Genomic DNA, 16,196 nt, shown 5'->3' on the forward strand with positions numbered 1-16,196 from the left:
AGTTCTCACTCGAGGACACACATCGCGAAGATAAATGAGATCAAGACCGACACAAGAAACTGGATGGTATGTATATGTTTCGGAATGTCCAACACGCGCGGAAATTTGATTGATTTGAGTTTAGCGGCACATGATGCGATATACAGGTGACAGAAATATCGATTACACAGCACGCGAAGCGTTAATGTAATTAGTCATATTAACGGAATTGAGTTGTCGAGCTTGTTCTTTCAAGCGATGTTCTTCCAAGGACTCATTAGGATATTTTGGAGATTTTACATAGACTAGTACAACACAGGCGCGCGCTATGCGAAGACATTTAACACAGTTTTTTTAAGAGTGGATTTGGCATATTGCGAAGAGTTCTCGACGATTAAAAATCCTTTACACCAGTAACTAAAAAAGTTCCAGTCAAAAAGTTTTTTCTTTTTCCGATTAGTTCTAGTATATTTATATTGTTATTTGGCATATTGCCTAGAGTTCTCGATAATTTAAAATTCGGTAAATCAATAAATGAAAAAGTTCTAACCATAACAATTTTTTCTTTTTCCGAGGAGTTCTGGGGCATCTATATTATTATTTGGCATATTGCCTAGAGTTCTCGATGATTTAAAATTCGTTAAAACAATAAATGAAAAAGTTCTAGCCCAAAAATGTTTTTCTTTTTCCGAGGAGTTTTGTGCTATTTATATTGTTATTTGACATATTGCCTAGAGTTCTCGATGATTTAAAATTCGTTAAATCAATAAATGAAAAAGTTCTAGCCATTAAAATTTTTTTCTTTTTCCGAGGAACATTTATTGCATATTTTACATGCATTTATATCATTGTAAATATTATATCAAGTCTTGCTTCACATTATGTTAATGCTTTATGAAGTAACAAATAGCGCATTGTCATTAGTTGCTGCATACTTGACTAATAAATATTTTTTACGTTCATCTTCTAGCGGACAAAGTATTATTACTTTATGCCTTTAAATGTTACTCGAACGAACCGCAGCTAAAATTTCAAGAAAAAGAAGCATATTAGAACATTGTATAAATTTTGTATGTGCATAGTATATATGACAAATGATAAGGTGCAGTGGGGTAAGTACAAACTTACTAAATATTCTTTTTCTTCTTTTCTTTTAGGGACTCAGCAAGTTTATTGAATTGGAAGTGGAAATATACATGGCGATTCTTCTATTACCATTGATCCTCATTAATTACATCAGGAACCTTAAGTTCTTGGCACCGTTCTCGACGATCGCAAATGCCATCATGTTCGCTGGATTTGCCATCATACTTTACTACATCTTCCGAGAGCCGTTGACGTTCAAAGACCGCGTGACAGTTGGGGAGGTCAAGAATTTTCCACTTTTCTTTGGCACCGTCCTGTTTGCCCTCGAGTCCATTGGCGTGGTAAGTAATCAGCTAAAATCTCCTATAAAGAAGCTTCCATTAATTATTACCATGAAAATTATTTACTAAATCTGTCTCTTACAGATCATGCCGTTAGAGAACGAGATGAAGACTCCCCGATCTTTCATGAGACCATGCGGCGTGCTTAACATCGCAATGGGCGTCATAGTCACCATGTATGCAGCCCTAGGTTTCTTCGGATATATATGTTACGGTAGCAAAATCGCTGGTAGCATCACGCTCAATCTACCGACCGAAGATCTGGGAATCGCGGTGCAAATTCTCCTGGCTATCGCTATTTTCTTCACTCATCCCATTCAGTGCTACGTCGCCATCGATATAGCGTGGAACGAGTATCTCAGTTCCCTGTTCGAGAAATTGAGATATCGTTACAAGATACTCTTGGAATATGTGGTCAGAACTGTCATAATTTTGGTTACTTGTGAGTATATTCCTCGATTTTAGTTTTTTGAATCGCTTCCGTTTATTTATAAATCCTCGCATTTAATTCCCGTGGCCTGTTCCAGTTGGATTGGCGATCTCGATTCCAGAGTTGGACCTCTTCATATCGCTGTTCGGCGCGCTGTGCCTGTCGGGCCTGGGGCTGGCGTTCCCGGCGCTTATACACTTGTGCGCGTTTTGGAAGGTCGCGGGACCCACCGAGAAGAAGATCATGGTAGCGAAGAACACGTGCCTGATGCTGATCGGCGCGCTGGGCCTGGTCGTGGGCACGTACACGAGTCTCCGCGACATCATCGCGAAGTTCTCTTGAGCTTGACGGGCCCCGCCAGCTCCGCGAGGGACTGCTGTGCGACAAAACTGTTGTGAGGGACATGAGAGGAGGGTGAAAAGAAGTGATCGTTCTCTCCGCGTGAGAGAAACGGCGACAATGTGATACGTAGTTGAAGTTGATCATTGCTAAGAGTGAGTGTTACGTATAGATAGAGGTGTACTTCGGAGACTTTAGCCGAGGGACCAGTTTAAGCTTCTCGTAACGGCTCATCGATCACGCTTTGGCTCGCCGGGCAGTGAGACGGGATGGAGTTCCTAGGTGCACATCAGTTTTTTAATGCGTGATGCGACAAACTCCACCGCGTGGAGGCGGACTTGTACGGCAACGCGAGACAGGGATCTGGCGCGCGCCAGTATCGCTCGCGTATATGTAAAAAGACAGTTTTATCATGTCTTGAATAAAAGTTATTTTATTTTCACACACACACACACACACACACCGCCGTCCAGCTCGATTTGATGCTCTTTTCCGGAGTCATCGCAGGCGACGTCCGAATTAAGACGTGTGCGCCGCGCCGGTTGTTTTCGCTTATGCAATTATGGACCGCTGTTTTTATTAATACTCGATAATTGTAGAAAAATAGACAGAAGAGTTATATAGTTTATTATAATTTATGTAATATATAATATATTTATCACGTGACGAGCCGCGCTGTGTAAAACTAGAAAGTGTTCAATGATGTAACCAGTTCGCTGCTTGAAAACGAGCACATTTATCAATGTCACTGTGTTATCTTTATTTTCTCTTTCATTTAGGTCTTTAGGCAATCAATATTGATTATCAACAATCGATCGATATCGTATTATTGTATCCCTAAAGCATAGGCGGCGAAGCGTTTTCTTTGTACAGAGATAGCGGAACATTCATGATATAGATTTTATATGAATGTGATTGTTACGCCACGCAATTGTTGATTCACACTTAAGGCTTGGTTCTGTAAGCTAGCTGCTTCCGCTCATGACATAAAAACGATGTTATGAAATTAAAATATGAAAGGAGAAAGAGATGATGAAGCTTTTGTATGTAAAGAATCGAAATATATTTTCAAGTATTAAACTAAGAAATTTTCTCATACTAAATCAATATTTAACTAAAGAAGAAATCGATTTATAAAATTATAAAACCAGCTTTACTCTTAAAAAAGTGAATTTTTTAATTATTTATTTAAGAAACAAATTTTATAAATTAGCAAAATCATTGTGTGCAATTATACATATTTTTATGCTCCAAGATTCAGATCCGATAATCAGTTTAAAAAATAATTTGACACTATTTTAATATCTATTACAATTTTTAAGTGACTAAGTTTTCAGATTTATCGACGCGATTTTTATTATCAGCACAACTACCCCTGATCAGTCACCACCTCTGGTAGTCTCGTCACGCGCAAGTCTCATCCACCAACTGCCTCACCCGCCGCCAGGCGTCGCTAGAGATTATCGTATAGATCGCGAGGAGGGTAGTTACCCCCCGCGTGACCTAAACGGAATCCGTCCCTAATTTTCTCAGGCAGTGAAGGGCATTGTGGCTACCGCGGCCGCCAGCCGTAACGTACTCCCATTGCACACACACACATGTGATCCCCATGTTCAGTTGAATGCGTATCTAGCCTGCAGGGGTGTAACACCACCACAGATACACACACACACACACACACACACACACACACACACACACACACATGAGTTTGTCCCTTTTATCTCTCAGTCGTACGTACGTAGCTGTAACTCGTGATAAAGTGACCTCTCTCGCGCAACTGACGAGCAAGCTCAAACGTAAGTTGCACAGGGTTGTAGCAGACCTGGCTGATGCACCACCTTCCGTACGACGTGTTCAGCACGTGATTTCCTAATTTACGATCGACTGTGACTGATGACGGGGATGATTGCGCTCGCGATTGAAGCAGTCTGGATCACTCCGAGCTACGAGTTGCTTCTCAGGTTGCCGGATACTCGTTTATGATTTTATCAGCAGTTTCAGACAAAACAGTGCTTCATTTTTTATCTCTGAAATTCTGAACATGAGAGGGTTCGTGAGAATTTTTAGTCTAAAACTAGTTTGTTACATAGTAGAACGGTGCTTCTTTCTTTGCGGTGGTGAGAGAAGAAGTGTAACGCTTTAAGCTTTAAACAAACAGTAAACATCAAAGAATTTTACCACTAAATAATTTTTATGTTATTATTTATTAAGCAATTTTTGATACCTTATACATGTTTCGAGAGAAATGCGAACTCGTAGAATTCTATCGTATCGTGGAACGATCCAGATCGCTCTGATCGAAAGCACCACGGAAAAGTGCTTCAGCGATGCTTCGCCATCAGAATTACGTAATCGCGGTGGCGCCTTTTCCGATATCCAGCACGATTATAGGCTATGAACGAAGAGTTACTAATAAAATATTTTATAAAGGAAGTGACAAGTGTGTTTTACGTTATTTTATTCGAATAAATATTATCACATATTTATTTAAATTAACGTTACCGTGGAAACACCTTATTGTTAGAAAAAGACGTAAATTTTATATTTTTTAATAGATATTTTATTATTTCTCTTCAACATGTAGTTTGTAGAATACATTATGCTTTTCCCTGATCTGTCAACATAATCCATTGATCAAGTTCTCAAATTCTAATTTTACCAGTTACCCAAATTCTTTTTCCTTTTATTTGACGCATACCAAGTCGTTTATTCACCGTAATTTTTCCGAATGTTAACGAGCAGATTGCGCAAAATATCTTGGAGGTCGAAAACTGTCGTGTGGGATACTTATATAACACAAAGTCTCGTGTTCTTGTAAGCTATAAGAGACTAATGTTGATGTCTATGTAAATAGGAATTTAAGTATGCAGATAGTCACTTATTATGATTTATGAGAGTTAAGTGTAACTGAAGCCACTTAGAATATTGATTTTATCTAGGAACGATCGCAACGACGATATCAAGAAAGTGAAAATTAATAAATGCACAGCATTCCTTTATATTCTTTTCACAATTAGTTTAATGTATAAAACGATATATTACAAATATGTTTTATAGATATAAAACAAATATATTACGCGCGCGTACATGCAAATTATATATATTTCGATATTTTAACACTTTTCTATATGTATTTTATATTATATTTTAATTAGTTCCTATTAGAGAATATATTAAAAGAAGAGTAAATAGTCATAACATTTAGTTAAGATAGGCTACAAGTGAAAGTACCTCTTAATAAATATAGTGTGCGTGTATACACATACGTGTGAACATTCCCTGTTGTCAGTCGCTATCATTGCACTTTAACATATGAAATGTGCACTTGTCGCATGAATCTTCGCACCTTGTACGCACCACCGACATTAACACGTATTAGCACATATATATTAAATGATTACTTCCTTTATATATTGTAACAATTATTCCTTATAGTTAAGTATAATTGACATTCATATTATAATATATTACTATTATGATAAATCATATCTATCTCTCTCTTTCTCTCATGTTATCACCAATAGACTAGCAGAATATTATATTTCTTATACTACACATTTTTATATTCACATTAGTTCATCAATATAGCTTAGCAATAGCCAGATCAAAGCATATCAAGCCGGCGGCAAACCCTTTGCCAATTACCGATCCATTAGGAAGTCTTTCTTCGAGAGAATGACAGATTTAGGCCGCCTGAAATTGACAGAATCTCGGGATCGACCCTCGAGATAATTCTCCAATTCTACGCGGATTTGCGGCACGCAGAAGCGTGGGCACGATCCCGCGGTTCTCCGAGTGGTGCCTAAATCTTCCGCTCGCTTGCATTTACGAGAAGCCGCTTTAACTGGCCGCATCACGTGACGAGCTATGCTGAACGCGTACACCACGATAGAAATTGAAGTGGTGCGGGACAGTCGCTAGACATCCTCGGTCGCTGACGCATTAACGCCAACTGGGTAGCCGCCGCCTACGGAATCGGGTTACATCCGGTCGGGGGTTGCGGGAACGCCGTCGCGTTTGCACGGATGCACGTGATCCGGTAAGTCGAATCTCCGCGATTCCCCCCGATTCGAATTCGCAGCCGCACCAGGAAGGACCGAAAATCACCATCGAGACCGTTATTCTGATGATCAGCGATGGACTTTCTTGTGATTAGGGACAGTTCACGTGAAACATGTGAATTCTACTTCCTTGCCCCTCGTTTGCTCGTTGAGTGTGTGTTCTTGTAGAAATATGTATTGGAGGGCATATATCCTGCAGAAATAATTCTCAACCGGAGTCACATACTCGCTGATCATTGATGTGCTTCAAATATCACACTAGCGGTCCCTATTGTCGTTGACAATGAGTTTAGCGATTGGTCATTGTTGCAACATTAGCCCTCTTGGTCTTTTAACTTGTCAGTGATGATACATTAAAGCTTCTCTTAATATCATTCAATTATTCAAGCGTCTTCCTACTACATTAGTACATTGTAACTGCCTTCTTTTACTTTGGAGTGGTCTATTAAGTCTTATTTTGAGAGGATTTTGGGTTTACTTTGGATAAATAGAATATTGTTATGTTAAGAGAGAGAAGTTGTATGATTGTTTTACGCTTTACGCAAATCTCTTATAATTGCATCAACTAAATTAATTTACATTATTTTAATTAAATTAAATACTATCGCGGAGAATGATAAGAACAATTACTGTCTTCTGTGGCTGGTGCATCTTTCGCCGCATCGGAGCAAATTTGTTCCAGAGCTTTAATGAAATAAACCCTTGCTTTTTACGTCATAAATGATAAAGTGACCATTAAAATCGATGAAGGACTGTGACGCAATAGGTGAATCTGATTCAATTGATATCGCGTTGCATTAGCAATCCATTAAGTCTGTAAATGGCAGTGACAGATTTTCTAGCTGCATGCAAAAGAATGTTTTCATCGTTTATAGACCACGTTGCGTTTTTATTATGCATTGCGTGTATCTTTTAAGTTTATAAAATATTATCTTATAGATAAACTGTATTACATATTAATATTAATATAAAAAATTACTTAATATTAATTTAAAAAATTACTTAAAGAATTGGAAAATATTTTAATTGATTGATGACTTCTGAGTCAGTAATTTTAATAATTAATTTGTTCACCTTATTGGACTGCACACGTTTATTGATTTTTTTTGTTTCAATATGCATCGGATAAATTTAACAGTACGCGTCAGCGCAGAATTCAACAGATTGAATGATTAAACGGATGGAAGAGTACCGATTGCATGCTCTTGACGTCGCTACACAATAATCATGTCGTAATATTTTAAGCTGAACCATTATTAACATTGTAAATGAATACATCATATATGAATTTCGTTATTAATTTTTCTCTTCGATATTCTTTTCTGCTTCATCTCCCATATTTCTTATCGGAAAACGGAAGTAAGGAAGCGTCGTGTGACTAATTTTATTATCAGAGCTATTTATAACGGGTAGAATACAATATTGCATCATGTATTGATCGCTTGTGACACGATTTATTGCACATTATTTATTATATGATGTATTTGTTACTGCCCTTGGAATTTACAGTTCATTTCATTTAACCAGCACGCACACACAGACACATAAATTAATTGATTGCACGAAAACTTGATCTCACACGTACAAATCGATTGATTTCACTCGAAAACTTGATCTCTTTTGCGATTGTTGGCATGAAAATGTTTTTGCGAGAACAGCGAAAACTTACCCGCAAAGATAGAGTGACACAAATACCTATGCAAAGCTCAGTCAGTATGCGCGTGGAGAATACGTTCTCTTCCTTGATTATAGTGAGTGTTGCAAGCGTTTGCTTATATCCGCGTCTGTGTTTCTCGCTCTTCCGAAATAGCGTGAAACCTGTCAAGTCGACAGTTGGCAGAGAGGAGTCGTTCGGCGGCCTAAAATTAGTAGACCCACAAAGTATATTCCAGTCATATTGTTCCAAGCATGAGGCTACATAACTCGCCTGGTCCCCCCAACGCACACCGAGGAAGTACGAGAATTAGGAGGATTATAATATCTAAACCCTCACCCACGTATTCAGTGTGCGCTTATAGATGAATGTTCCTCCGCATTAGACTAATCGAGCAGTGGTATCGTACATATGTAGTCAATTTTTGTGTATGTAACGCTTTCTATTGGCGATAAATAATTGCTTAATTATGTTAATTATGGTGATACGTTAAAGCTAGATTTATTATATTTTATGCCATCTAAAGCGAATTTTTATGATTTCCATTGTAGGTGGAAGCAAACGGAGAGAACTGCAACCTATGCCAGCGATTGTTGAAAGTTTATTAGAACTGTGATAGGTAAGTCAATCTCGTCTTTATGCATTTATGTGTGTGTGTGTGTGTGTGTGTAGCTTCATAGAGAACTTAATTCAAATGATACCCGGCATTGTAGTCGCCGAATTAATAGCGTAATACGTTCTGAAGAAGCGCGGGTAGTACGCGCTGTCTTGGAGCAATCCGTGCTAATTAGATAATGATTTCCGTTGCCTCGGATACTTCTGTCCCAGCCCTGACCGTAACATAGAAATGTTTCTTGTGCAAGAAATTAGATGTCCGCGTTATTACGTTATTGAGCAGAACACTTTGTTCTTTGCGATAAGAGCTAATGATCAATTACATTTTGACCGGTTACACTCAACTATCTGCGAAATGAGTTACGGTGCACACATTTATATATCTATCTTTAAACGCCGAGACATTAGAAGACACTTGTCCCTCTCACCGCGCGCTGCTAAAAGCGGATTTGCGTTTCGCGGTTTACGCGAATAGACTTTGTCCTCGCGCGAATTTAAGATCAATCGTTCGGTTCAACAACGCGCAAAACAGTCAACGGCGTAAATAGCGAAGTGCGATGATACCGAGCGCAACCTTCAATAAGTTAGCCTCAAGTTGCATTTGACCTCAATGCAGTAATTAAGAGCAATCAGTTCGCAAAGAATGCGCTAAAGCCGTGTACGCGTGCAACGGATTCGGAATGATGAATTGACGGTTTTGCTTTATTGTATTGCTCCACATCCGCCAATTGATTAGAGAGTTTAATGTACCACGGACCGGTCTGACCAATGTGGGTCGATTCCCTCATCTCTGCGTGACATGTCTTTTAATTTGCAGTAATGGCAAGTGCAGCCAAATCGTTGCCCGCTATCAATATTCACGCTCATTCAAATGTAATCATTTTTTATTAACTTTGTAAAATTAAAATTAAAGTGAATTAGAATGATATCAAGTTGGATCTATTAGAACTGCAATAATATAATTTAAAAAATTAAGCGAAAATTGATTGTCGTTACGCATAATCAATTGAGTTTTTATATAAAACATATATTAAGTATTTATAATTAATTACGACTATGTAATAGAGCAGGAACGTTACGTTATCTAGTTATGTTATGTAGAGGGACAAGAGGAATAGCGAGAGGAAGATAGTATTTATAGTACAAGACACGTGTACGAACTTCATTACAGTTCGTACCCTCGCACTTCCTCGCACGTGTACCTCATATACTCAATTCTCGCCTAAATTTATTGTTCACTACCGTATAACCATCACTCGTACCGAAGCCAAGGATTACTTCATATAATGTACATGTTAAAAATATATGTTTATATAATCTTGCATTTCGTAGGATTAATACCATGATGGTGCGATATGTTTCAGTGACACGAAAGAGTGGAAAGAAATCTTTGTAATTATGGAAAACTCAAAGGAAGAATATATAAATATGCAGCTGATCGACTCTCAAAGTCCTTACAAGTATGATTTATTTAAATAACAGATATTTAATTACATTAAAATATAAAATTTAAAAAAGAAAAATACAAATTTTCATATTTCTATTATACATTGATTATCTATCGATTATACAAGATGAGGCACCTAAAACAGGCCACCTGAATATCTCGGCTGTTTGGTGATAGAAAAAAATGTGTCAGACCAAACTTGCATGGTTTCGAGGGACACATAATTTGTTCTAAATAGTTTTTTATTAGGTGAACGCGTAGAGGTCATATGAGGTCATCAACTTCGTTTTTTTAAATGGTATGATATGTTTTTTTACGTACCATCTAGTATAATGATAACAACAACTCAGAACTTCGCGGAAAAGGAAAAAATTTCTAAGGGCTAGAACTTTTTCATTTCTGAGTTTACAGTATTTTTAATAGCAGAGAACTCTAGGCAATATAAAGTAAATTATTTTCCCTTGCAGTTGGCCTTCAGTAACCTTGAATGATTTTGACCCGTAGATCAATGTGCGCATCTTCAAACGCTCTACTAGATGGTACTTAAAAAAACATATCATACCATTTAAAAAAACGAAATTGACCTTCATATGACCTCTACGCGTCCACCTAATAAAAAACTATTTAGAACAAATTATGTGTCCCTCGAAACCATGCAAGTTTGGTCTGACACATTTTTTTCTATCATCAATAACAGCCGAGATATTCAGGTGGCCTGTTTTAGGTGCCTCACCCTGTATATCGATTTCTATTATGTATCGATATTCGTTAAAAATTGATATAATTGCAGAGGCAATAGTGAAATTGCTGCGAGTGGCGTAAATAATACCGAAGCTGCACTATCGTCCACCGCAGATACGGAGGATTATGATCCCCATAAGCACCGGAACAGACAGAATCCCACCACGTGAGTACAAATCACTATTAATCATTTGTGTTCCATCAGAATATCACATAAAGATCATAATACAAAGTAAGTAATCGCTACAATACAATCGTAGTATTATATACAAGTCAACTTTTCGCGCATTTTTCATCTCAAAAAAGGAGAATTCAATCTCGAATTCAATGAATGAAATAATTAACCGAATGTAGAAGCGATTCTGCTTCTCCGGACCGGCTCTGAAGCTAACACAGTGCGTACTCTCTTTCAGAAATTTCGAAACCCTAGTCCACTTGCTGAAGGGCAGCTTGGGCACGGGAATTTTAGCGATGCCGAATGCATTTTACAACAGCGGTCTCCTGGTTGGCGTCATAGCTACGATACTCATAGGAGTACTGTGCACCTACTGCTTGCACGTGCTCGTGAAGGCGCAATACAAATTGTGTAAACGGTTGAGAGTTCCTATACTGAGCTATCCGCACAGCATGAAATACGCTCTCGAGCAAGGTCCTCGATGTATGAGCTGGTTCTCTCCGTACGCGCCGTAAGTACCTTCTGTTATTTGCTTACAACAACTCGGGGTTGCTCGGAGAACAGTGGACGAAGCAGTCGCACGCGTATCGTATCTGTTTGTTCGAAAGATTCTTTTTAAAATTACGAAAATAGTGAATAAAAAATGAGTATAGTATAAAGAGCATTTATTTCAAATAATAATAATGAATAATAATTAAATTTCTGTCGCTCGTCGAGCAAGCGAGATGATCTTTTCTTCACGAGCAGATCATGAACGTTAATGATCACGTAATTAACGTAACTGACGCTCATGTTAGTAGTTACAAAGTGAGCGTCATTTAAAGTGAAAGAGTTTCAGCTTCTAGGTCTCACTTGTGTTTCATTTGACGAGTTTTACTCATTACGGTTGCAGAATACTGGAGTACATAATATTAACGACGCATTTGTTATAGATGTATTTAAATAGTAGGCATGTGGACGCGTTGTTCTGCCACTGCGTTCATGTACGAGCTAAAAGAATATTGATCGCGGTGCACGGGGGAAGCAAGCCTATTCGTTTCACCCAATTTCGCATTACGAAGACATGCACGAGTCCGCAGCACTAGGTCGCAATATAAGAATGATCCTAAAACTGCTATTGTTTCCAGAGGACTCGTAGACGGGTTCATGATAGTCTATCAAATGGGAATTTGCTGCGTTTATATCGTATTTATAGCGACAAATATAAAACAGGTAATTCCTTAGATCGCAATAGACAAAACGAGCATTCAGCATTCTGTAGTTACATGCTATATCGCGGACGTTACATGCATCGATCGCTGCGCGATCGAAACCGAGACAATTTGGCACGAGCGATTGATCGTGCCGGACGTATGTGTGGACGATCGCATTGATCGCAATTTTGTTAATGAACGCAGGTGGCAGACCAGTACTGGGAACCTTTGGATATTTCGACCCATATGCTCATTTTGTTGCTTCCGCTGATTTTGATAAACTACATTAGAAATCTGAAGTTACTGGCGCCGTTTTCCACCCTAGCGAACCTTATTACGTTCGTCGGGCTCGCTATGACACTAGTGTATATGTTTGACGAGCTACCGCCGATCAGCGAGAGGGAGATGTTTGGTACATTAACAAATTTTTCCCTCTATTTTGGAACGACGTTATTTGCGTTAGAAGCCGTCGGTGTGGTAAGTCTGGAAAAAGATTTATTTCTCTTAGAAAGCTCAGTTGCCGCTCACCTCGCCGGGGAATAGAAGCTTTTTTTATTCTTTTTTATGTACATGCGCGTGCACGATGGAGATCGACATATGGAATAATATGCAAAGGCCCCAGTAAACGTAGTTAATCGCAATTGTTCGTAATTTATCGTGGCTTCTCTCGTGTTCTTTCCGAAATTTGTCAAGTCCGCTCATCTTTTCAGTCAGTATATCTTTGACAAATATATGCTATATATTTATTAAGTGCGCGAATGACAGGAATTGAGAACGTTATACAAAAAGTGAATAAGCAAGATCTTTTCGGTCCGTACAATTAGATTGCATATGTTATTTAAAAGGAATAATATTGTTACTGCGCAGATTATAGCACTGGAGAACAATATGAAGACGCCGCAATATTTCGGAGGCTATTGCGGCGTGCTGAACATAGGAATGATCGTGATCGTCATCTTGTACATAGCCGTGGGATTTTTCGGTTACGTAAAGTATGGAGCTGAGGCTGCAGGCAGCGTTACCTTCAATTTGCCGGAGGATGAAGCGTAAGTGAGATGAAATGATTGTACCTTCTCGATTATCAAGATGAATTAAGCAAAGAAAATGTTAAATTGCCTGCACAATTACTGCTAACACATCGAGAGTATTCTAACACATTAGAAATATCTCGATTACGTTCATATTCGTGTTTTTGAAATAAAAATGTCTTGAGATAACAAAGACATTTTTAATTAAAACAATAGATCTGATTTGATTCGATAAGAATTTAATTTCAGTTTAAAATTATTTAAAGAAAAAAATGATTAAAAATTGATTATTTCTTTCTCAGCATTATTATACTATTTCTCATACTTTCTTACAGTATGGCTCAAAGCATTAAAATAATGTTCGCGATCGCCATATTCATAACGTATGCCTTACAAGCCTACGTGCCTGTCGAAATCATGTGGTCCACCTACTTGGATCACCGAATACAAAATCGTAAAGTCCTATGGGAGTACGTTTGCCGGACCCTCATTACCTTGTGCACGTGTAAGTATTGTAGAATAAGGAGATATAAAATCTAGGAGCTAACGTGACAACAAAATATTTCACTTATAATAATTTCACTAATGCTGGAGACCAGACATCAGATATTTGTACGCTTCTAACTGATCGAAATTCACGTGGTGATCGTTTCAGTCGTTTTGGCGATCGCCATACCAAGGCTTGGCCTATTTATCTCCCTCTTTGGAGCACTCTGCCTGTCCGCTCTCGGCATCGCCTTCCCGGCGATAATCGAGATATGCGTGCTGTGGCCGGAGAACGATTTCGGTCCCCTCAAATTCACACTAATCAAGAACATCCTCCTGATTGTGTTCGGGATGATAGGTCTCGTGGTGGGGACCTACGTCAGCATCGTGGGCATAGTGGAGTCCTTCCAGTGAACTGCACCGAAGGTAAAACGCAAAGCACTCGAAAGCTTTCGAAATAGGAAAATTGAGAAATAGAGAAAGCGAGACAAGGGAAAAGCAGCTTGCAACTTCGAACGAAAGCGAGCGTGCGGAAAGCAATCGGAAAATGCTTTTGTGAGCTTGTCACCGCCATGAGTTTACTTAGACTTTACGTAGGTAACGAAAAGAAGGTAGGTAAGTGCGCCGTAGGTGGTCGAGGAGCACTCGAAATCTCACGCGACGAAAACCCCCGATCGGGCGGTTCGATCTGTGATGAAAGCTTTCCTATGAGCATCGCGCGATGATGTGCCATCGTCGCGGGTCGTTGTTGAAGATTTTTATCGCCCAGAAATCCATTACGCGTATCACATTGGATGCACGTGCATCCAGTTGGATCGCATATGCAGATCTCTGTACGTGCAGACGGTCCATTTCAGTATACGTAAAAATTGTATCACGTCCAAAGTGCTTCACACCTTACCTTAGCATTACGCGGCATATCGAGTAGGCGTACCACCAGGAGTTTCCCCATACATAGACAATTATTAAGACGCGTTCGCTTAAGCTTCTTATCTCGGTGATACGAGTACTTAGGGGTACGAACACGGCATTCATTTTCCTGTACAAAGTGGAAATGTCGCAATAATTAATCGATATTTTCCTGATATGAGCATTGAGAATTTTGCCTCGATGTGTTTCACTTTCGAATTTATTTAGACCGGGCCGATGTGATTAGCAAAAGCAGAAACCGTCTCGCAATTTTTATTTTGTATGTAATTTAATCAGAGGCGGTAACATAGATGAAAGATTTAACTAAAATAAGATATTTTTGTCAAAATAATTATGACTGAAAGTATCTTGTGCATTACGAAATGATCGTCATAAGCAATTTTGGCAATGATTTACTGCGATAATTAATTGTCACATTCTTATCGAAGGAAATATTTCAATGTGGTCAATATTATGTGGTCAATGGAGAACATTGTAAATGTTCACAAAAACTATTTCCAATACTTAAGCGTTATCCATATCCCAGTTCCACATTATACGGAACGGCAAGCAATATGAATGCAATGAAAATTAATGACATGTGAATATTTTTCGTATTTAATTTCGGGAGATCTCTCTCTATCTTAAATTCAGATTTCTTTTTAAAGAAAGTTTGCATGGGAACATCGATAATAGAACTCATATTTTATTTGAAAGAATAGTTTAAAAGAAAGAACATTATTTCAGTAGAATTATAAGCTTGATGTTAAAACGCGAATGAAATGAAAGTAATGTAGAATATAGATAAAATACAAAGGACAAAATGAAAGTTACTAAAATACTACTAAAAAATAAAACTCAGCTCGATGTTAAAGCGTGAATAAAATGAAAGTAATATAGAATATAGGTAAAGTGCAATGGAATAAATGAAAGTAATACGTCACTGTTAAATATATATAAAATAAGTCACTGTTATATATATACACGCGTTCCATTTTTTACTATTGGGATTTTAATGCTCTCTACAGATGCACGCTGCAGAATAATTAAAAACAAACTCGAAAGAAATAAATATAGAAAATGTATGTAAAAGCGGATCTATATACATATACATATATGTACATTGTAATTATTATCGAAATAGTTCTAAATTTACAATGTTAATTACGAATTGATAATTTATGAACATGTTGCATCTATATAAACACGTTAAGACGATGTAACCAGCAGAAGTAATTGATAGTCGTACTTATAATAGAACCGTAAATGTTCCGTTACAAAGCTGTTAGGATCCGCTGAATTTTTACTTCCATTACATTTTGTTCGATAAATAATCATGTAACCGTATGTTATTTCATACGGAACTTTTTACCGAATACTTTTTCACGAATACTGTGCGGCTATTTAGAATTTATTTCTTTTTGACGTAATATAAAATATTCATATATAATAAATATATATTTTATTATTACCTGTCCTATTATAAACATTTAATTAATATGAAAATATATAATATATTAGATTCATATTTTCTGTTATTAATCAGTTATTAGTCAAAATTGAAGAATTTTGTGGTGACAATGTGCATAAAATATGTAATCTGTATGTACTTACCTGAGAAACTTCGAAAGTAAAAGGTAGCTTAATTTTTATAACGGTAAGGAAATATTATTGTATTTTAAATACAAATACAACGTATTTCATACAAA

At 37.7% G+C, this 16,196-nt stretch overlaps 2 protein-coding genes and 2 long non-coding RNA genes across 6 annotated transcripts in view; 2 read left to right on the plus strand and 2 right to left on the minus strand.

Annotated features, from left to right (window-relative positions):
• LOC105285650 (proton-coupled amino acid transporter-like protein CG1139) overlaps positions 1–4,608 on the plus strand; it is an 18,637-nt gene extending 14,029 nt beyond the window's left edge. Inside the window, exons 6-8 of the mRNA XM_011349985.3 lie at positions 1,137–1,406; positions 1,491–1,848; positions 1,934–4,608. Of these exons, the coding sequence (XP_011348287.1) occupies positions 1,137–1,406; positions 1,491–1,848; positions 1,934–2,178 (873 nt within the window). The 3' untranslated portion in view covers positions 2,179–4,608. The remainder of the gene's footprint in view (positions 1–1,136; positions 1,407–1,490; positions 1,849–1,933) is intronic.
• Positions 1,287–1,980, minus strand: LOC113562438. The gene is made up of 3 exons (XR_003406906.1): positions 1,847–1,980; positions 1,580–1,772; positions 1,287–1,428 (listed from the first exon to the last, which is right to left on the minus strand). It is a non-coding gene; the product is annotated as an uncharacterized LOC113562438 (long non-coding RNA).
• LOC105285651 lies at positions 2,770–5,747 on the minus strand. The gene is made up of 2 exons (XR_895099.3): positions 4,403–5,747; positions 2,770–4,213 (listed from the first exon to the last, which is right to left on the minus strand). It is a non-coding gene; the product is annotated as an uncharacterized LOC105285651 (long non-coding RNA).
• Positions 3,850–15,941, plus strand: LOC105285652 (proton-coupled amino acid transporter-like protein CG1139). 3 transcript variants are annotated; one of them, XM_026971876.1, is made up of 10 exons: positions 3,850–3,974; positions 8,445–8,512; positions 9,873–9,968; positions 10,746–10,862; positions 11,110–11,382; positions 11,999–12,083; positions 12,269–12,541; positions 12,932–13,110; positions 13,428–13,597; positions 13,748–15,941. In XM_026971876.1, the coding sequence occupies exons 3-10, from the start codon at positions 9,907–9,909 to the stop codon at positions 13,990–13,992; spliced, it is 1,404 nt and encodes a 467-aa protein (XP_026827677.1). In that variant the 5' UTR covers positions 3,850–3,974; positions 8,445–8,512; positions 9,873–9,906; the 3' UTR covers positions 13,993–15,941. The 3 variants fall into 3 exon arrangements, with proteins under 3 accessions (XP_026827677.1, XP_011348289.1, XP_026827678.1); XM_011349987.2 differs by lacking the exon at positions 3,850–3,974 and adding an exon at positions 6,014–6,217; XM_026971877.1 differs by lacking the exon at positions 3,850–3,974 and adding an exon at positions 8,131–8,321.
• Positions 15,942–16,196: the final 255 nt, after the last annotated feature.

This window comes from Ooceraea biroi, chromosome 8 (assembly GCF_003672135.1).
Source record: "Ooceraea biroi isolate clonal line C1 chromosome 8, Obir_v5.4, whole genome shotgun sequence".
Lineage (NCBI taxonomy): Eukaryota > Metazoa > Arthropoda > Insecta > Hymenoptera > Formicidae > Ooceraea > Ooceraea biroi.

Coding starts and splice junctions, on each gene's coding strand:
- LOC105285652 (XM_026971876.1), top strand. CDS start 9,907: ATGGAAAACTCAAAGGAAGAATATATAAATATGCAGCTGATCGACTCT. Junction 11,383..11,998: donor TGGTTCTCTCCGTACGCGCC/GTAAGTACCTTC, acceptor TATTGTTTCCAG/AGGACTCGTAGACGGGTTCA. Junction 12,542..12,931: donor CGTTAGAAGCCGTCGGTGTG/GTAAGTCTGGAA, acceptor GTTACTGCGCAG/ATTATAGCACTGGAGAACAA.